Genomic DNA, 22825 nt, shown 5'->3' on the forward strand with positions numbered 1-22825 from the left:
GAAGACTCAAACATAGTCAACATATTTGATCTAATCAATATGGAGATCAAATATGCAACAAAACAACAGGAAAATATACATGTTCTTCAAGTGCACATGGAACTTCTCTAAGACAGACCATATATTAGATGAGTAAAACAAGGTTCAATAAATTGAAATGGGTTATAGTAATATATAAAGTATGTTGTTGAACCATAGTAGAAATAAATTAGAAATCAATAACAGGAAGAAATCTGGGAACCCTAAAATTTTTGCAAATTAAAAATAACACTTCTAAAGACACATGGGTCAAAGCAAAAATCACAGGAAAATTTAAAATTATCTTGAAACAAAATACAAAAATGCATGAGGGTGCAGTTAAAGTAGTGCTTAGAGGAATATTCATGGCTCTGAAAGGTCTAACATCAATAATATAAGCTTCCAGCTTAAGAAGCTGGAAAAAGAAAGAGCTAACCAAACTCAAAGTAAGTAGAAAGAAGGAAATAATGAAGATCAGAGTAGAAATCCATGAAATAGGAAATAGGTAAACAGTATGAAAGAACTGATAGAACCAAAGGTTGGTTCCTTGGGAAGAATTTTTTAAAAAGATCTTTAACTAGACCAGTGGTTCTCAACCTGTGGGTCGCGACCCCTTTGACGGTCAAAAGACCCTTTCACAGGGGCTCGCCTGAGACCATCCTGCATATCAGATATTTACATTACGATTCATAACAGTAGCAACATTTCAGTTATGAAGTAGCAACGAAAATAATTTTATGGTTGGGTCACAACATGAGGAACTGTATTTAAAGGGCCAGAAGGTTGAGAACCACTGAACTAGACCAAAGAAAAAAGAATATATATAGTTAACATCATATTTCTAGTGAAAAACTGAATGCTTTGCCTCTAAGATCAGAACAAGGCAAGGATGTTTCTATTCCTCACCATTTCTACTCAACATTGTAATGAAGTTCCTTTCTTGTGAAGTAAGACAAGAAAGACATTAAAAGTATTCAGATTGGAAAGGAAGAAGTATAACTATTCATAGATTATGTAAACTTTAAGTAAAAATACTAAGAAAATTGTGATAAAAACTTCACCTTTAGTCTACCACTCAGAGACAGCCTGTCTTATCATTTAGGAGTATACCTTTCTAGACATTTCTATGCAAATAGTAAGTAATTTGTTTTACAGAAATGGAATTTATACTACATATTGTTTTGTAATCTGCTTTAAAGGAGGAATAGCCCTAACCGGTTTGGCTCAGTGGATAGAGCATTGGCCTGTGGACTGAAAGGTCCCAAGTTCAATTCCAGTCAAGGGCATGTACCTTGGTTGCAGGCACATACCTAGTAGGGAGTGTGCAGGAGGCGGCTAATCGATGTTTCTCTCTCATCGAACTCTCTATCCCTCTCCCTTCCTCTCTGTAAAAAATCAATAAAATGTATTTTAATGAATAAATAAAGGAGGGATAAAATAGAGATAGCAGGCCTAAACACTTAAAAGTTTATTAGTCTAAAAGAGTGGTTCTCAACATTCCTAATGCCCCGACCCTTTAATACAGTTCCTCACGTTGTGGTGACCCAACCATAAAATTATTTTCGTTGCTACTTCATAACTGTAATTTTGCTACTGTTATGAATCGTAATGTAAATATCTGATATGCAGGATGTATTTTCATTGTTACAAATTGAACATAATTGAAGCATAGTGATTAATCACAAAAACAGTATGTAATTATATATGTGTTTTCCGATGGTCTTAGGCAACTCCTGTGAAAGGTCGCGACCCACAGTTTGAGAACCGGTGGTCTAAAAGGAAGAAAAACTGATGGCAGTTTAAGAGAAAAAATAATTGGCACAAGCTAACGTTTTTTCGAGCTGTGGTAGTGCTCAGAAAAAGTGCCAGTGTGTGGAGAGGGGAGAGGCGAAGCAAAAGGGATGCAGACAGAAGTACGGGTGAGGGGTCACGAGAGGAAATGTAGAGACCAGCTGCAGCGAAATTCAACCCGCTTATCTAAGAGGCTTCTGCTGGCCACCCCTCTTCTCATGTTGTGGGAGATAAGATAAGGCTTACACAGCGCATATGTAGGTGATGAGGTCCCGAGGGGAGAGGAGGAGTCTTACAGTAGTCACAGCCTGTAGGATGAGCGCTAGGATGGCAACAGGAAAAGGACTGTTTACAGTTGTTAATAGCTGTCTGACATGGTTCAAAAGCAATACCAGAACCAGAATCCCAAGGCTATACCACCTAGAGCTTCATCATAAAAGGAATTTACAAGGAAATCAGAGTGAGTCTGCAAACAGAAATTACCAGACTCAAATATTAGAAAGGGAATAAGAATGCCAGTCCCATGGAAAGAGCAGAGACTTAGGAGCCAGACAGATCTGGTTCTACCTACCACTCACCAGCTGGGCAGGTTACCTGACTCCTGAGGCTCAGTTTCAGAAGACACCAGCAACTACCTTCCTAGGTGGTTGTGCGACTCTAATATACATAAACACCTGGCACATAGATACCTGATAAATAGTATCTATTACTACCATTACTGCCCTTGCATGGAAAGAGATGCAATATAACATCATGGATAAGAGCACAGAATTTGGAGGTAGACACCCTCATAAATTCAAATCCTTGACATATCACTTACTAGCTTTGTGATCCCAAGCATCCAAGCCTCAACATCCCCTATATGACAATGAGGATACCACCTGCCCTACTAAGCTATTTTAAGGATTAAATAAGACAATGTACAGGGTGGGGCAAAAGTAGGTTTTCTGGCCCGAACCGGTTTGGTTCAGTGGATAGAGCGTCAGCCTGCGGACTGAAGGGTCCCGGGTTCGATTCAGGTCAAGGGCATGTGCCTTGGTTACGGGCACATCCCCAGTAGGGGGTGGGCAGGAGGCAGCTGATGGATGTTTCTAACTCTCTGTTCCCTCTCCTTTCCTCTCTGTAAAAAATCAATAAAATATATATATTTTTTTAAAGTAGGTTTCCTGTGTTTCACATACAACTGTAAACCTGCTAGTGCCCCACCCTATTATAATATCTTTATATTATACCCTTAGGCATAGTGCCTATTTAACCAACAAATAATTACAAGTACCACTTCTATGATCTTGGCCACACTGCATAACTCTGCTGAACTAGAATTTAATCAGCTGTAGCATTAGCATTCCCCTCATTCCCAGAGCACAGAACATGGCACATAGTTGGCACAATAAATATCTGTTGCATGAACTGGACTGGACTGAGAATTAAAGATAATGTATAAAATATAAGTGTCTGGCATACAAATGTTGGGATGGGGGGGTAAAGGAGGGAACAGAGCTATTTGTTTTTCCATCAGAACACGGGCTCCTCCAGGGCAAAGAACCTTTGTTTTATTCATTTTGTGATCCCAGCCCCTGGCAGACGGTTAGAGATGTGGAAGAGCCTCAGCAGATGTTTACCGAGTGGCACTGGAGGCAGCAGTAATCAGCAGCTGCCCTTCTACAAGGAAAACTGCAGGCGTTCTGATGACTTGACCTTCCAAAAACAACTTGAAATTCTCCATCTACTTTACCATCTAACAACAGTCACAGGGAGCCTTGTGCCAAGTGTCTATACTTCCTAATTCAAGGCTGGTACTTAGGTCATGTCTCCAATAACTAACCTGTTAATAACTCCAGATTTCAGTGAGGTGAAAGAGTGCCAAAGGTTTCCATAGGTATGAGGGTGCAGGCATTGTGATCATTATATCCAGCACCACAACACGATCACAGCATACAACAGAGTTTGTATAAATTCAGCTAAGCTAATGAATGGTCATAGGGGAAACCAGAAAGAGAGGGTATCAGTTACATAAATTTTTTCATCTAGATGTATCACCTGTATGAAGACAACAGATTATGACACCAAATTTATCATTAACATTTTTAGGGTTTCTACAATAAAAGTAATTAAAAATTATGTAAAACAAGCTAAAGGATCCTCCAAGTTGCTATCTTAAGAAACTGAGATCTACAATATCAGAAACAAGCTTTTCTGCCAATTTGACTAATATGTACTTGATTACTTCAGATATTTAGTTGAGGTTTTTACATTACCTTAAAAATACTTTCTTACAAGATATTCTGGTATTTCACCAACAGTTTTACCTTTTATTAACCTAGATTAATGTCATTATTTTTATTCTGAGAGTCTTCATCTGATTAGTACAGAAGTACAGGTTTGCTGCTGGAAAAAAATGGAAAATGTAGAAGTTAAAGTCATTCTTGGTTCAGTCGTCTAAAGATAACCATTATTTACACTTTGGTATATTTCTTTTTGCCATTTAATGTTACATGTCTTTCCATCACAACATGGGCTCCTCCAGGCAAAGAACCTTTGTTTTATTCATTTTGTGATTCCAGCACCTGGCAGACGGTTAGGGATGTGGAAGAGCCTCGCAGATGTGTTTACATGACTGTCAGTGCTTCAGGGTACTCTCAAACAATAACTCACCCATTTCTCTATTAGTGGACATTTAGATAGTTTAGGGCTGTTTTTTAATTTTTAATGGTGGGTTTTTTCCTTTATATTAAATGTAGACTATAGAGAATTACTCTTTGTAAGAATTCCACACTTACTTCCATTAGCACTGGAAAATAAGGCGCTATAGGCAAAGAAGGCCAGCCAAAAACCCACCGGAGCAATCTTCCAGAATGTAGCTAGTGAAAGTCAAGTCTGGAGCAGGGGCTGTGTGGAGCCTGACTGTCCTCAGTGAAGTGAGAGAATTCAGCAGAGGAGCAGGGATACTGGGGGCAGAGGAGGGAGGTGACAGCATTTTATGTGTATATTCGGGCCTGGGAAGAGAAAAAGAAGGAATAACAAATTAATATGCCAAAGTAGAACAGTTCTGAGTCATTTTTTCATAATGCTCAGTAAACAGTCTTTATGTGGGCCTTAAATTATTAATACGATGTTTTCATTTTTTCTGCATTCAACAAATCAAAGCCCAATTTTAATTTATTTCAATAGATATTCACTGGTACCCAATCTAGGCCAGGCAGTGGTTGATAACAGAAATGAATGAAACCCTATCACTTCTTTCCAGTTCATAATTAGATCATATTTAAACTTGTATTTGACTATCTACATCCCAAATAAGAAAAGGATGACCCTGGGGAACTGTAAGAGATCCTCAGCCATCAAAAATGAAGTGATATCAACTTTCTGAGGCAGGAAAATGAGTGGCACACATTAGGAAACTTTAACAAGAGTTAAAATAAAAAATTCCCTAGTCATTGAATGGGTCAGCAGGGAAATTCATTAGCCAAATATCCAACTTGCCAAGTATTTCAGCTAATCCACCTTAAATCAGTGGCTGTTTTTAATTTAAAAGTAAACAGGTAAAATTCATCTTCTACTATTTCTAAAGCATTATAGACTCCATATTAGAGATCTACTTAAAATTTTATTCTATGCTTATAGCTACCTTGTTAGATTTCCTCAGACAAACCCTAAATCAACTATCCTATCTCTTTGCCCCTGTAGAGAATCAAATCCCAAAACTGGAATCAAACTACAACTCCCAGACAATAACCTGAAACTGCATACAAATCCTTTGTCAGACCACATAAGAGCCAGTCATTATTTCCGCTCTTTCCAGCTGTTATAAGTTTGCCCAGAAAATTGATCATCTGAAAGGGAAAACTTAGAGAAACAGGTTTCTAAATGCAGTCTTATTGCTAGCAAACACACGTATAAACCATTGTTCTCCCTTATGTTAACAATACTATGTTTATACTAAAAGAATTTGTGCTGAATATGACAACTAGGATTTCCAGTGAACTATTTGTGAACCCTATGAATTCTGCTTTATTTTTTTTAACGTTTTACTCATTAAAAATGATTAAATTAACAGAATACATCATAAAATTACCTTCATTGGAACTCAGAGGAATCCCAGTGACCTACCAATAAACCTGAAAGAGGTCATTTAGCAAGAAACTAACTCTCCCCCAAGAATTCCTGGGGAGCAGGATAAAGATTAAGGCTCTTCTAGTTCTGACTTTAGTGGCTTCAAGATCACCTCCTCACCTTCACCATTTTATGATTCCAGGCTTCCCCAACAACTTGACATATCATTTCACAAGAGCATTAGGACATCACAATTCATTCAACAATTCATTTTAAGCTGCTAGTGCCAGGTATTACAGTATAGCCCAAAGATATTGATGAGTTACAAAATGGACACTTTATAGTCCAGTGGGGGAAGACAGCTATTGGATTATTGAGTTATGAATGAAACAGATAGGGCGAACCAACAATGGAGAGAGGCTTGCAAGGGTGCTGAGGGAAGAATTTCCTGAGGAAGTGATGAGAACGTTAAGAAAGAAACAGTTGTGCAAAAAGCAGGGAGCAAAAATGTCCTAGGCAGAGGGGAAAAATATGTGCAGTGGCTCTGAGACAGAACACAAACCGTGTATTAAGAACACTTTAAAAAGCCAGTGTTGCTGGGGTATAGTGAGCACCAGAAGGAAATGTGGTTGGAAAAATTAGGGAAACTATTGAAAGAGTTTAACAAGGACTAATGTAATCCCCCTTACATATTTTGAAGCTTGCTCTGCTAGATTGGTAGAGGTGCAAGAATAGAATCAAGGAGTCAAATAAGGAAGCCATTACACATATCTAAATAATGGTGGTAGCTCAGGTACTGGGAATCAGGAACTTTTAAATGACAACTCAGATTTTAAAATGAGCACAAGTAAACCAAAGGGGGAAGGGCACTACAGGACACTGAAAAACTTGCACAGTAGGATTAGGTCCCAGACCATAACCCATTCTGACACAGTAAATAGCTTAATATGGCAGTAGCAAAGGGTTTATGACAAGAGTGAAAGCCGGAAGACTATTGTTAAAAAACTATTGCAGTAATCCAAGCATGAAAGTATAGTGCCCTAAACAAAAATCAGTGCTAATGGAGAAGAAAAGGCAGGACTATATCCGTGTGATACCGAAAGTTGTAGAAGAGATTGGCTGCATTTGAAGAAGGGAGGGGACATGAAGAGGGAAGAGGAATTTGGGATGGCTAGGTTTCTGGCTTTGAGCGGGTAGGAGTGTGAGAAGGGTAAGTTCAGGTTTGTATAAGCTCTCACACCAGAAGAACCATGCATGGTGGTTTCCAGCTTAGGAAGAGGCCGAGGCTGGACATGCACATTTAGAAGCCACAGATGAACAAGCCATGACAAAGGCTGATTACCGGGAAAGTACTTAGAAGAGCTTAGTCCAGAACCCTGAGATGCACTGACGCTAAAGGCTCAAGTGTTAGAGCAGGGTTTATCAACAGCAGCATGATGTTTTAAGCTGAATAATTCTGTTCTGAGGCATCTAGCATATTGTAGGAAGTTTAGCAGCATCCCTGGACTCTACCCATTAGACGTCAGTAGGACCCACCCCATTGTGACAATCCTATCTCCACACATTGCCAAATGTCCCCTGGGGTGGAGGAAAGAGAACCACTCCCAGTTGAGAACCACTGAGTTAGAGTAAGAGGAGTCTCCAGAACACTGAGGAGGACACTGACAATAGGTTCTGAGTGAGCTCCCTCAATCCATGGGATTCCTCCCATATCTCTGTGCATGGTACTGCTCTTGGTGCCTTGAAAAGCAAAAGAAATGGTAACATTCCAGTATAACCAACCTTCAGGGCATTGGAATATCTTCATGTACTAGATTATATCAGATCCATTGCTGGAGCCCAGCCCATGTGGCTCAGTGTTTGAGTGCCAACCTATGAACCAGGAGGTCATGGTTTGATTCCCGGTCAGGTTGCAGGCTCAACCCCTAGTAGGGGGCATGCAGGAGGCAGCCAATCAATGATTCTCCCTCATCATTGATGTTTCTATTTCTCCCTCTTTCTTCCTCTCTGAAATCAATAGAAAATATTTAAAAATAAATAATCCATTGCTAGAAATCACATTTCTGGTATGAGGCTATAGTGGGGAGAAGTATGTATTTTTATAAAACTTTTATTCACAAATGACATACACAAAAATTGTGACCCTGCCCCCAATATAGGCTTGTGCCACCATCCTATCACTTCTCAGTCATGAGAATAATACCTGACATTTTCTAAGAACTTATAATTTATAGGCTCTCTCACCTAATCTGCACTCAGCCCTTATGATAGATAGGAACTGTTATTAACTGAGGAAACTGATGCAGAGGGGTTAATAAGCAACATACCCGAAGTCACATTAAGTGATCAAACTGAAATTAGAACCTCCAAAGTCCATGCTCTAAAGCTAAACCACTTAGCCACTATTCCAAATGGCCTCCATTTGACTGTAAGGAAGGTGCTGCTTCAGTCCTTTTCATCATTTGTATTTCTAGCACTTGGCTCATGCTTAGCAACAGGAGCTAAAATATTTACTGAATGAGTCTAAGGTCAGACTTAACTCTTTAACTTACTCCCAGATCTGCATTGAGGTGTTTAAGAAATTAAGAGCTCACAGACAGCAGCAGCCAGTGTCTAACACTGCATTGCTAGAATTAACTTTTGAGAATTGAATTTCCAGAAATGGAGTCTCTACCATCAACCCTGCTTCACTTCCCATGTTTTTGTCCTCCTTATCCAGCATTGTGAGAGGTGAGGAGGGGTAGAAACAGAAATTAAGTATGTACTGGAGTATTTTTGCAAAATGACTAAGTTGTAATTTTTTAAAATAACTTGATAGAATCAAGAACTGATACTCAGGGAGAAGTTTTCCGAAGATCAAATAGCCTTTTTTTCTTCTTTTTTCAAAGCCTCTTTTCAAAAAGGTTTTAGAAAGTTGAGCAGGTGCCACCTAAGGGATATACCTGCCTCAGCATATTTTCCCTCACTAGTCAGCCTTGGCACTTTTGTAAAAGGACTATTAAGTACAGAAATTTCTGCACAAATGTTGTAAAAAGCCCATGCAGAGAGTAACAAAGCTAAGCCAGTCAAGTACTACAAGAGACTTTGCTCATTGATCATGTGTATTTTTCTGGGCTCAGGTGTAACCTGAGAATATTTATCATTTTAATGCTAAAAGCTGCCATCAACCCCAAGAGATAAAATATTTGTCATTCCTGCCTAAAGCCACCCTCAGGGGTAGCCTGGAGGATATGGAACAGGGGGGTGGGGGTATCAGTAAAAGGGGAGTTAGCAGAGGGAATATGTTGTGGAGTTCTACAAAGAATGGCTTCAGTCTATTCCATGTACACACTTGCACAACTAAATGTACTTCTTGCAAGCCATGCAGCTATAAGTAACGTGAGTTAAGGAAGTCCCCCACTTTGCATGGAAAACATTCATGTAAAGCTCAGACTTATGGACCTCACACCTTCCCTAACCTAGCTGGAGCATCATTCAGAACACTCATTCCTACCAGGTTCCTAAGGAAACCTTTTCATTTTTTTAATTTTTCTTTAATCCTCACACAAAGATATGTTATTGATTTTTTGAGAGGGAGAAAAACATCAGTTGGATCTCCAACTGAAGATATTTTTTAATATATTTTATTGATTTTTTACAGAGAGGGAGAGGGATAGTTAGAAACATCAATCAGAGAGAAACATCGATCAGCTGCCTCCTGCACACTCCCCACTGGGCATGTGCCCACAACCAAGGTACATGCCCTTGACCAGAATCGAACCTGGGACCCTTGAGTCCGCAGGCTGATGCTCTATCCACTGAGCCAAACCAGTTAGGGCTTCAACTGAAGATTGAACCCACAACCAAGGTATGTGCCCTGTGAATTGAACCTGCAACCGAGATATGGGATGATGCTCCAACTGAGCCACACGACCAGGGTGGGAAACCTTGATACAGCACATTTTCAACAAATTCTAACATGAACTTGGGCTTTAAAGAACGTATTTTCCTTCCAGAACAGCCTTCACCAGGGGGACTCAATTGTTTATAGCTGCCATTTAACAGCTTTTACAAGCTGGTGCTCAGTCTCTAGTTTACAATATTGACTTCTACCCACTTTCTTTTAAAAAATCAGTAAATCACTTTTGCTGTTTCTTTCAGTTCTTTTGAAGATTATGAAACAGAGGAACCTGCCTCTCCCTCTGAAATTGGAAACAAAGGCAATAAAATAGCAACCTCAAGCCTTTCTGAGAAATGTGGAAAGCTTCAGTCAGTGGATGAAGAATAGTTGCCAATGTCTATAATGAAAAGGAGATATGTATTTTAAATGCTTTCTTTCTTGTGAAGAGATGCTTTAGTTTGCAAACTGCTTTTTAAAGGCTTTGATTTCTGCAAGTGTGTATTGGCACTGGGAACTTTAAAAAAATTTTAAGCAATAGGTCTGGATATACACACTCGATTTGGAAGACTACTCCAGTTTGCCTCAAACCTCTTACAGAGATTTCCTTAGAAGCAATTACAATGATATACATCACCTTCCAAAGTCTGTGAACCAGCACTCTTCACCCTGAATGTACCAAGGATCTCTTGGGGACAGTGTCAAGCACAGTAATAAGGAGTTGTCTGTGTTGTCCAGCATCCCTGAGGCCCCTCAGGGTTCCTATGGAGCCCAGAAGAAACTTTCACTTGCAGAAAACTTGAGTCAAAAAATTCTGGAACTTGAAAAAGCATTAAGGGCCTCCAGAACTGAATTAGCCCTGGTAATAAAAGCACTGCCGGAACATCTCAGAGACTTCTTTTAATTATGTGTGTACTGGAGTTCAAAGATCTTGAACTTACTTGGTTTAATGTATTATTTCACAATGACCTGCCAAACTGCTAGTCACTTTACATCCTCAGGTATTGTAACCACTGGGCCTTCCAACTTTGCTGGCAAGCTCTGAATAATCCCTTCCCCATCTTGACTGTGGGTCTTAAATAAAATCTAAAGAAAAAACTTCTTACATGAAAGTAAGTACAGAATTTGATTCATACTTGAAAAAAAGTTTCCTCTTAATTCATCCACTATTTGTAGAAAATTGAATTAGTCTCTAAATTAGCTGATACCCCATCTATACTTCCTATCAGAAGGCCTTCTTGAACACTTAATGATATATGAAAACTTACTAGACATATTCCTTTCATGACTTAATATCAGACTAATCCAATAGTAAAAGCCTCAATCTAAACATTATTCCTTACTTCATGTTGAAACTATTCCAAATATTCCATCCACTTCAGTATTTATCACAGAAATAGAGGAAAACAGTGATGCCACCCAAAAAAGGAAGCTATTTCATGTACTATAGTGGTCGATGTATTCACTACGGATATATCTACATTTGTCAGCAAGTCAGGATGCAGCCAAATCCTGATAACCTTCAAGATAAAACTGAAAATAAACTATAAAAAGGATGGAAATTTCTGACAATATAAAAGACACCCAAAAAAACCCCCAACTTTTAAAACATTCATCTCTGTGAAAAGTCATCAACTTTTCCCGTTAGTGTTTTAACCAAAAGTCCTGAATGTTAGAATAGCTTTCCTTCTCACCCCGACTTGGTTCCGATGGTGGTGTTAAGGCCAAATGATGAAATAAACATTTGAGTTGTGGTAGGCAAAATGTGGAGAAAAGGAAAATTAGGAAATGTACTATCAACTGGTATAACAGCAATCCTTGTCAATATACTCTCAGTTTCTTGTTATTTTATCTCCATGATCAGAATTGATCTTCCATTTAACTGTTAAAGAAAATGGTAGCTATTAAAACTTAATATCTAATAATTCACAAAGTAAAAGCTTAAAAGTGACTATTTGGAGGAAAAACTACATGCAATAACCTAAACATACTGATAAATAGGATTAAAAATATTTATGTGGTACATAAAATTTACCATCTATCCCATCCAACCTTTACCAGGAAAGCAATTACTTTTTTTTTAGAAGCCAGATATGGTTTAAAGGCTTTATTATCCATAATGACCTAAACTATTTCTAAGACTCAGCAAAAAGTAAAAATAAAATCCAATTTTCCAATATACATTTTTTTTAGCTTGCTTTACATTTTCCCCTTGTTTCTTACTAAAGTCGTCTTATTTTCACTTTGGTGTTTGATTTCAAAAAGTCTGTAATTATTATAAAAGCAAGCTACCAATATCATTCCATTTAAGATAAGACTATTTTAATTTAGGTTACCCCAAAGTATCACATTTTCAGACATAAGAATGTGTTTCACTCTACTCCTTTCGTAGAGTTGAGCGCAAGATATGTGAATTTGAGGAACTAAGATAGTATATATTTGACTTCCTGGTAAAGATCATGCTGCATATAATCATTACCGCCCAACTGAAAATTTCAAGTTACAATATCCCAGTCTCCATGATAAAAGTTTCAATTGAAGTTTATCATAATCCTAATGCTAGTCAATGAAAAAGTGAGTTTCATAGCATAACGTTACCAAAGTAATCAACTAATAAAATTCTATGTATTTTCCCTGCACCTTATCTACGTCATTGTATACTGTTCAAAGTGTTTATAAAACTCTATACTGATTAAATGAGATAAGTCATTTGCTCAACTTTTAGAAATGTTAAGGTATGTTTGAATAGAGAAGCCTGCATGACTTAACTTTTGTTTTTATTTTCCCTTTTACGAAAACTAAATAAAGACAAGTTGTCAAATATGAATTCCACTAAGATAATCACTACATACTGTGCTTTTAATCACACTTGAATTCATTTTTATGTCCGAGTAACATTGTAAACAAGCTTGAGTTTCAAAGAGAATAACTCTTTGAGCCCCCTGAGAAAACGATAAATATCTATAAGGATAACACCTCAAAATGAGAAGTGATTTCCTCTGGGGGATGGGAAGGAACAGGGTTTGGGAATGAGGGGTTCACAGGGTTCAAAGAGAACTTAGTAAGAATATGTAATTGATTATTTAGGTACCTAAAAATACTTTTTAAAGGAGGGAAAGCCTGGCCTGTGTGCCTCAGCTGTTGACCCAGGAACCAAAAGGTCGCTGGTTCAATTCCTGGTCAGGGCACATCAAGGATTATAGGCTTGATCCCCAGTAGGGGGGATGCAGAATGCAGCAGATCAATGATTCTCTCTCATGGTTGTTTCTCTCTCCCTCTCCTTTCCTCTCTGAAATCTGTGTGTGTGTGTGTGTGTGTATACACACACACAAAACATTAAAGGGAGGGAGAAAAGTTAAAATACCATCCAAGTGTTAGATTCCAATACCATACTTGGAATTGAGTATTTTTTAAAGCATTTTGTATTTGTTACTATGATATGGGGAAGGAAATTTTACTTTTCATATGTTGTAAAACTTACTTTTCTTCCACAAGGTCACCGTAGAGTTGTTTTAAGCAAACTAGATAGAACACAGTAAAATAAAAGGAATTCTTACCCTTACACCTCAGCATGAAAATGTACACTTAATGGAACTAACAAAGGGATAAACTCTCAGCTCTAAAATTTCTATAACCTAAGATGAAAGATCATTTGATCACTTATGTTAATAACAAAGACTCAAAAGAACAAGTGAAAACATGTCATATTAAATGCTGTTATTATTTTGGTAGTATCAAATTCTGATGAAGTAAATCCAGTTACTTCAGTAATAATGTCTTAATCATCCCTAGTTAGCCGTAACTCATGGTATAAAGGAAAACAATGTAAAAATCAAGGCACTGTATTACTTCCCCAAATGTAAATAATATAGGCCATTCAGAGCATGCTATCCCAAACTTTTCAGTATTCTACAACATAGAATTAGAAAACTAACATTTATTGATAGATTTAAGGTGTAATACAGGTTTCCAAAATGTGGCAGTGTGAATACCAGCATAAAAAAGAGAAACTTGTGCTAAAAACAACCTGAATTCATCATTGGCAATATTACATAACAATCAAGGCCCTCACATACTAAAGACTTCCACTTTTCTATATTGCCAACCTCCCATGCATCAAAAAACATAAAACTAAGATTATCAAACTTGGGAAGCAATAAGGTACTCTATGACTTTTAAGATCATAATATTAGGAAAGATTGGGAGATTTGCAAAATATATCCTAATCATCCAAGTGTACAATCTCATTTCTAGTCATTTTTGCAGTGATCATTAATGAATAAAGAACAGATTTACAAGTTTATATATATAGCAGGGCATCTGGGTTCAACACAAAACTGTTACAAACTTTAGGCAAATACATGTTTCATGAGACACTGCTAACACTTGAGGAATTAAATAAAATTCCAAAACTTGGAAAGCAAATAAAGACAAGACAACTAAGAAGCATTTTCCACCATTTACTCTTGTTATCAAAAATAGTTCAACTCTTCTTGCAAAACAAAACAAAATAGTACATACTGGACACATACATCACATTTTTCTTCCTATGGCTTTAGCCCACCCCCACCCCACCAAGAGACAAAAAAAAAAAAAAAAAATTTAAAAAAAAAAAAGCACTGTCAAAGCAGCAACTCTTCTTTTAAATCATAAGGTCATTTCTTTACAACCTAGTCAGTCCTTGTTTTATTTGGGCTGTGCTCTTTCAAGCAACTGACCAGACTTCCCTTCAACAGAATGTTTGTGACTCACTTGTCTTTCCCATAAAAATTAAAGGGAAGAAGTGCATTTAAACTGAAACATAGTTTGTGCTTTACATGCAAAAGAGCATTCTAAAGAAAATCATCCTAGCTTCAAACCTACCTAAATGCAGAGGCTTCATTTAAAAAGGCATTTTTATTAGGCCTCTATATAGAAGCCTTCATAACAAATAGCACCCTAAAAAAAAAAAAAAAAGCATGTTTAAAATAGTCTATGGCAAACTATTTGAGGAAACAAAAAATCAAAGTGGCCAATAGCAATTAAGTATAATGCAAAAATCTGGATACATTTGGGGGCATTATTCCAAAATTATTTTAAATACATCCCAATTTCTAAATAAAACGTTTACATATTTTTAATTGTCACATACTATAATCTAAACTCAATCAGCTTCAGAATAAAACTGCTCTTCTCCACTTCATTTATCTAATTAGAATATTGCGCACAGTGAAGAAAGGATCAAGAATTTTTTCCCTAGAAATAAGTCAGACTTCACTAAAAAAAGGAGCTCAACTCACAAAATTTTTGGTAGCATAAATAACTAAACATAGGCAGTCTGACAGAATTTCAGTTTGTTCACCTTTAAGACAGATTTCTTCAACATTCTAATGAGGGGCAAATTTTTTTTCATAATACTGCTGATTTAAGAACTGCTACATACACCAGTAGCCAATTTTCATGATCAGAAATGGTACTGTCAGCATATAGATTGAGCGGGACACATCAGCTTTTCAACAGGAGAAACATCAATGGCATTTGAAGATAGCAAGCACTGAGTCTCCCGAACAAACAATGGCTACGTTTCACAAAAACTTAGCACAATCTTTATGGACTGACTAGATACCACTTCCTTACATTTAATCATAAACTTTGATTATGCACAAAGCATGACCATAAACAATGAGGTTAATGTTATCTTCCTTGCCAAAGTTCATTTTGTATAAATCAGTTGCATCAGCATTTGTTCTCAAACTATGAGGTTCTGTAAGAACTAAGGACATATAGTTGTACGGTTACTCCTCCATTATCTGCAAACTATTTCCCCGACACTAACACATATAACTTAGCAATGAAAACACTTGATACAAGTGATCTATATGCAGGAGCTCCGGCAAGTTAAACCAACAAAACCATAGCTGCCTTAAACTGTAGCTATTTCCCTACCAGAGGCAGGTTTAAAGACCCACTGATTTAACAGTCGAATCTCATGTCTATAGCTTCATCCAAACTTTTATCATCATGGGTACTGGCAGCTAAAAACGTCGTTACTGGGGACCCTGTGACATTAATTACACTGGTGCTGGTACTAGCATTGCGCACAGCAATGCTAGTCACATTAATGCCCAAAGTGAGCCTGGTCTGCTCCAAGGCCTTTTCTGGCACAGCAAATGCCTCCAACTTCTTCTCCCCATTGGCCATATAGGAGTTTTGGCAGCCACGACATATACAATCTAAACAGGCTTTGCGGTTAGAGTAGCAAGGGCAGCGTTGGCCGCGGCATGTAAGAACACTTGGATTTTGAGTAGCACGCCCACATTTACACCCTTTCTTTTCCTGGGTTTTTTTACACACAGTCTTGGTAGGACTTCCTGGCATAAAATGATGACTAGGAATCTTTTCCTTTACTGTTTTGTCTTTTTTAAGAATACCTGGCTTGGTTTTAGAGTGAGATTTCTTGGATCCATGGTCATGACTCTTTTTCATGCTTTTAGTAGATAAAAGTACAGTTTTGCTGATTTTAGGTGTTGTGCCTCCATTGGGAACAGTTGCTATAGGCTGAAGAGAAATTTTGCTCTCCCGTTTCACTGTCACAGGAACAGATGCCCCCAATGTTGGGCCTCGGATAATGGTAGAAATTGGAAGTGGCTGAACTTTCTCACTGTCGCTTTCTGATCTGGATCGTTTTCTATTCAATTTTGCTACCTTCGGAGTTGCTGCTGTACATGATAACCCATGAAGTGCAGGACTGGTGGACATAAAAACATTATGGCTAAGAGACTGGGAAGAAAGCTGCAGAAAAGGTCCATTGGATACATTGGATACTTCCAAATTGGGCTGCAAATTAGGGCAACAAACCTCTGTATTTGAAACAGTTTCTAGGCTGCGGAGTACTTCCTCAACACTCAGTAACAGAGAATCACCAGGTTTTATATCTTCACTGAAACTGCAAATATCAATGCCTGTGGAGCATAAGTCAGTGGCTACCGTGTCACAGACAGGTGGCAAGCTGTCAGACAGATCTTCAGTTTTTATGTCAACAGTGTTACATACATCAATCGTATTTGAATGTTCAGGGGAAGGAATATTTATACCAAATCTATCTATTGAAAGTCCATTATAAATAGGCAAACCATTGATAACAGAACTGCCGATAGCAATGCTGAGGGTGCTTTCAGATATTGGAGATAAACTAGCTTGAGGATCAGTTGTGGGTTCTGAGGTCGAAGGTAAAGGGGAATGTGTCAAAGGCAAAGTAAAGGATGAATCTGAGGGTTTTTCTGTCTCCTCACAAAGCAATGATCCATCATTAAGCAAAGCCAAAATATCAGAAGAACCGTCGACTGCTTCTATTATATCGCGTGCCAATGTAGTCTGTGTTATATATTCACATAGTTTTTTGTAGCAGTTCACTAGGATGCTTAACTGCTTGTTTTCCTCAAACTGCTCATAGTCTTTGCACCAACTACATGAAGGTTTCATCATCATTTTCTTGCCTTTACAAGTTTTGCAGACATAGTGTTGGCAGGTGGAGTTGGTGGGTGCAATAGGATCTTGTAGCAAATGTCCTAAGAGGGGGGGAAAAAGGAAAGCATAGATTTTAGTAAAATAAATTTACATTTTCATATACTGAATAAGATGAGATTTTTAAGTAAGCTATTAAAATTGAGATGGGTTAAACTCACCAACCAGACCAGATAACAAAAAATACAGGGTGGGGCAAAAGTATGTTTATAGCCCTCACCGGTTTGACGCTCAGTGGCTAGAGCGTCAGCCTGCGGACTCAAGGGTCCCAGGTTCGCTTCCGGTCAAGGGCATGTACCTGTGTTGCGGGCACATCCCCGGTGGGGAGTGTGCAGGAGGCAGCTGGTCGATGTTTCTAACTCTCTATCCCTCTCCCTTCCTCTCTGTAAGAAATCAATAAAATATATATTTTTTTAAAAAGTAGGTTTACAGTTCTGAGTATGCCAATGAGTTTATTCTTGTATTATTATTTATTAATTATTGTATAATTTTCCATAGAAATAACTGTAAACATACTCTGCCCCATCTTGTACATCTTACAGGAAATGAAAAGTAGCTAACTTTACTTTCATGCCATATTCCCTATTCCTTTATATCAAACCAGAATTTTCCTTGATTCTGTGTCTCTTCCCCAAACAGTATGTTCTGATCCACTTAAACTTTTCAGTTAAGGCTATAAAGAGGTAAAGATCAGTCACCAAAAGCACAAAGTAGGACATCAACCTAATAATGCTACATAATACTACAATATATTGAGCAAAATCATGTTATTTATTTATATTTTTAGTGATTTTAGAGAGAAAAAGGGAGGTTTACTATCCCACTTATTTATGCAGTCATTGGTTAATTCTTTTCTGTGCCCTGACCAGGGATCAAACCCACAACCTTTGGTGTATCATGACAATGCTCTAACCAAATGAGCTACCCAGCCAGGGCCCATATTGTTTATTTTGTGTTAGACCAGCGGTTCTCAACCTGTGGGTCATAACCCCTTTCACAGGGGAACGACCCTTTCACAGGGGTCACCTAAGACCATCGGAAAACACATAAATAATTTAAAAGCAAAAAAGGAGTACTACTAAGGTAATATGCAAATTAACTCTTGTACCCTCACAAGATGGCTGCCTAGGACCAGGCCGGCAGGGGGGTTAGTGAGGGACGACCAAACAACTGAACAAGCAAGCTGCGTGGGGCAACCAGGCCAGCAGGGGGGTTAGTGAGGGATGACCAGGTAGGCGGGGGTGGGGGGGAGTTGGGGCAACCAGGCCAGCAGGGCGGGAAGTTGGGGACGACCAGGCAGGCAGATAGGTGAACGATTAGGAGCCAGAGGTCCAGGATTGTGATAGAAATGTCCGACTGCCGGTTTAGGCCCAATCCCAATCCCAGGGATCGGACCTAAACCGGCAGTCGGACATCCCCCAAGGGGTCCCAGATTGGAGAGGGTGTAGTCTGGGCTGAGGGGAACCCACACACACATGAATTTTGTGCACCAGGCCCCTAGTATAAAAGTAAAAGTGATTCGCCAGACTTGCTATCACTCCCAAATTACAAATGGCCTATTTATATGAGCCAGGAAGGGAAAAACAAAGTAGTAACTGCTCCTTGGTTCCCAATTCAGGACAAATGGTTAGTAATTAACTCACAGCAGCACGTGTTTTCTCATACACATTCCATAATTTAAGACTCGGGTATAAAAAAGAAGGTACTTCCAGCTATAGCCAAGTGTAATCAGCAAGTCCTCTAACTTAGAAGCAACTAGAATCAAAGAGGATCTATGGTAGCCAAAACAATTTTGAAAAAGAACAAAAAGTTGGAGGACTTAAACTACCAAATTTCCAAAATTTCCATAAAGCCACAAACATCAAGATAATATGATAATGACAAAAGGACAGGCATATAAATCAATGGAACAGACCAGAGAGTCCAAATCAGTTGACATTTGTGGTCAACTGATTTGTGTGACAAGAGTACCCAGATAACTCAATAGAGAAGAGAGAGTATTTTCAACATAATATGTAGGACAATTTGGTATCCAGGTTTGATTCAGGTCAAGGGCACATACCTTGGTTGCAGGCTCCTCCCCAGCCCAGGCCTTGGTGGGAGCTAGTGCAGAAGGCAACCAATTGATGTGTTTCTCTCACACCGTTGTTTCTCTCTGTCTTTCCCTCTCTCTTCCATTCCCCCTAAAAATCAATGGAAAAATATCCTCGGGTGAGGATTAACAACAACAACAAAAAGTAAAAACTAATGGCATACTGCTACACACCTATTAGAACAGATAAATTCAAAATGACAAATAATACCAAGAGCTGGCAAAGATGTGGACAAACTGGAACCTTTCTATATTATCAGTGTGAATGTAAAAGGGTAAATCATACTGGAAAACAACTGGTAATTTTTTTAGAAGTTAAACATACATTTAACATACAAACCAGCAATTCTACTTCTAAGAACCTACTCAAAGGTAAATGAAAGTATATTTCCATGTAAAGAGATATATGTGAATATGCATAGTAGCATTATTCATAATAGACAAAAATTGGAAATAATCCAAATGTCCATCAGCTAGTGAGTACATAAATAAAATGTAGTATATTCATACAATAGAATACTGTTTAACAATAAAAAAAAAAAACACCTATTGGTACATCCCAAAATATGATGAACTTCAAAAACATGCTAAGTGAAAGAAGTCTGAAGCCTGGCGGTTAATTTGCATATTGCACTGATTAGCCTATGGAAGGAGTAGCAAAGGTATGGTCAATTACCATGTTTGTCTATTAGATAGGATTCCATGAGATATTCTTAAAATCATTACTAAAGTAAAAAAAAAAAGACTTGCCGAAACCAGTTTGGCTCAGTGGATAGAGCGTCGGCCTGCGGACTGAAGGGTCCCAGGTTCGATTCCGGTCAGGGGCATGTGCCTGGGGTGCGGGCACATCCCCAGTGGGAGATGTGCAGGAGGCAGCTAATCGATGTCTCTCTCTCATCGATGTTTCTGACTCTCTCTCTCTCTCTCTCCCCCTTCCTCTCTGTAAAAAATCAATAAAATATATTTTTTTAAAAAAAAAGACTTAAACAGTACTAACTAGGTTTCATAAGATATTTGGAAAAGTAGAGTTCTTAAATAGGAAGTTTTCTAGGGTCACTTATGTTATTGATTCTAACACCAATTTCCTCAGCAACTGCTATTAAAATAATGTACTTTTGCCAGTTATTCCTTTCCAAATGGCCCAGGTAACTTTATTGGCCACCTAAGTATATCTAATAGTCAAATATACAGAAAGAAATTTAAAATAAGAAAGAGGGGGGTGGCTTTATTAATAGTAAAAAGAACTGTTACCAACCAAATCACATTGCTCTGAAGTTCTTTGATACAGGACAGGATGGTAGCTTAACACATTGTTTGCAGGTAGTTTTTATCGCGCGCTAACAGGTGGCACAGGCCATTTTTGCTAATTTTTTGCGCAAAGGGCAACGTTCAGTAAAATTGCGGTAACTTTAGTTTACGTATTTATACGTTACCCGCATTCGACCGCTAGTCTATAAAAAACGTATTAATACGTGTCCCGCGCTCTACTACCAGTCAATGTAAAACGTATAAATACGTTTCCTGCATACAATGTGTTAAGCAATGACAAAACATTTGATTGAATGATGACAAGTTGCATACTCGATCTTGGAAAGGCACTCTCAAATGTTGCAGACAGGAAATCTTCAGAAATATAGTATTGTATTCTACTAGGCAAATACTTTCTGCAACGTAAGGGCAAGACTTTTTTAATAAAAACTCAATCTAGCCATATTTGTTTCAAATATACTTCAGATGTTTCCATTCTCTACAGTTATGACAAAAAAAGAAGAAAAAATCTTGTCAATATTTTAAATTTTCTCAAGTTAAGAAAGTCAATAAAAGCGTGAGCCTGATCTCAAAACAGCAGAAACACTAACAATGAATAAAGAGAAAAAAGAAGCCAATTAAATGTGAAGATCTCTGTTCAACATGTTTGAGTAGGTATTCTTTTTGTTCTATCCTAAAGCATATCCTAATGATGATTTTTCTCTGAATTTTTAGCACTATACAATTAATCATTTTCTTTCATATTACATGATTCTAATCTTTCAACATTTACCTGAACATTTCTCATAAACATGAAAAGCTAGAAGATGTTAAATCCTTTAAAGTGTAGCAAATCTGTTACAAATCAAAAGAAAATTTAAAGTTCATCAGTGGTGAAAGTTAGCACTTAAACTCTTAGGAGAGAGGTTAGTGTGCTGAAAGTTTATCAAGGGGATAAGAAAAGGGCAGAGGAAGAACTAGTTAGGCTGGGATATAATCACAAAAAAAGGCTTCAGATGACCCCATAGGGATCTCTTACAGGGTTGTCCTATGTTGAGCAAGTGAGTCAGGACTTCAATGGCCTAGTCTTTGGACGCAGGCTACTCCCAGGAAGGGGATATGAGCTCGAGTGACTCTCTTAAGCCAGAGCAAATTTCCAGGGAGGTCTGACAGACCCAGCAACTCTCCCAGTAACCAAGAAAATAAAGTCCTTTAGTCTTGAAGTGGGGGTTTGGGTGGTGCATACATGGCATTCACTATAATCAGTAATTCTGTAACAGTCCAAATCTGATAAATTTTGAGTAAAAAAAAGCAATAATGATATACCTTTAAAAGGGACTTGACCCTCTATTTCTTAAAGCTATAAAGCAACTAAATATTCAGGTTCTTTCTAGCTCTAAGTGATGATTGTAAAATTTATGACAATATCTATAAATAATGTATCTAAAGTCTTGCATTTGGATATCATTAATTGTTGAGGTGATAGGTATAATAGAGTTCTATTTTTTATGCTGAAAGTTTCTATAAATTACAAAATAAAATCCAATTGCATATTTCCACTTACCCCATATTTTATGCCTTCAATTTTACCAGAAGCTGTATGTATTTATATATTCTCCCTCTCCCCACCTCTCATCCTACTCCCCCATCCCCCACCACACACACACACACACACACACACACACACACACACACACACACGCTTTCCCACACACCCACACACACACACCCACACACACACACACACACACACGCTTTTCTTCTTCCCTTCAAGATAACCTCCCCGCTCCACTACTCTGGCTCCCATCTTCCCTCTCTAGATATCCATCTACCGTATTTGCCGGCGTATAAGACGACCCCCTAACATTTCCACTCAAAATACAGAGTTTGTTATATACTCGCCGTATAAGACTACCCCCTCTTCCGCACACCTTCCACACACCAAATAAAAGGTAAAACAATATCAGATTTGATTTTAACATTTTAATTTATATTCAAATGCTTATGACATGCAGGAAAACTGTCACAAGGCTGTATGTAATCAAACATATACATAAAACAGTGCAAGTTTATTACCGGTAAACATACCGGTAATTCACTAAAGAAAACACACTCTATAGACTGGTACCGTAGATGCTTCTCAGGAACACAGGCAAGCAGCCCACAACCTAGAGGGACTGTCAATGATAGAAGAAAGATAACAAATAGAGGTAGAGAGCAAGTGCCGGGCAAGTCCCTAGCAA

At 38.1% G+C, this 22825-nt stretch overlaps 2 protein-coding genes and 1 long non-coding RNA gene across 4 annotated transcripts in view; 1 reads left to right on the top strand and 2 right to left on the bottom strand.

The window, feature by feature from the left end:
- Positions 1-12571, top strand: part of PPP2R3A (protein phosphatase 2 regulatory subunit B'', alpha) — a 117834-nt gene extending 105263 nt beyond the window's left edge. The window contains exon 14 of one of the 2 annotated variants that reach the window (XM_006759809.2): positions 10003-12571. In XM_006759809.2, coding sequence (XP_006759872.1) covers positions 10003-10129 — 127 coding nt within the window. In that variant the 3' untranslated portion in view covers positions 10130-12571. Of the gene's footprint in view, positions 1-3383; positions 3470-10002 lie in introns of those variants that run through there. The other variant, XM_006759810.2, reaches the window with a different exon arrangement.
- On the bottom strand, positions 3687-7759 carry LOC107182483. Its single transcript, XR_001513199.1, has 4 exons — positions 7645-7759; positions 4590-4805; positions 4119-4197; positions 3687-3775 (listed from the first exon to the last, which is right to left on the bottom strand). It is a non-coding gene; the product is annotated as an uncharacterized LOC107182483 (long non-coding RNA).
- A 1090-nt stretch (positions 12572-13661) lies between the features above and the next one.
- MSL2 (male-specific lethal 2 homolog (Drosophila)) overlaps positions 13662-22825 on the bottom strand; it is a 32048-nt gene continuing 22884 nt past the window's right edge. Inside the window, exon 2 of the mRNA XM_006759808.2 lies at positions 13662-17286. Within this exon, the coding sequence (XP_006759871.1) occupies positions 15692-17286 (1595 nt within the window). The 3' untranslated portion in view covers positions 13662-15691. The remainder of the gene's footprint in view (positions 17287-22825) is intronic.

The sequence above is a fragment of the Myotis davidii genome, unplaced genomic scaffold, assembly GCF_000327345.1.
Source record: "Myotis davidii unplaced genomic scaffold, ASM32734v1 scaffold415, whole genome shotgun sequence".
NCBI lineage: Eukaryota > Metazoa > Chordata > Mammalia > Chiroptera > Vespertilionidae > Myotis > Myotis davidii.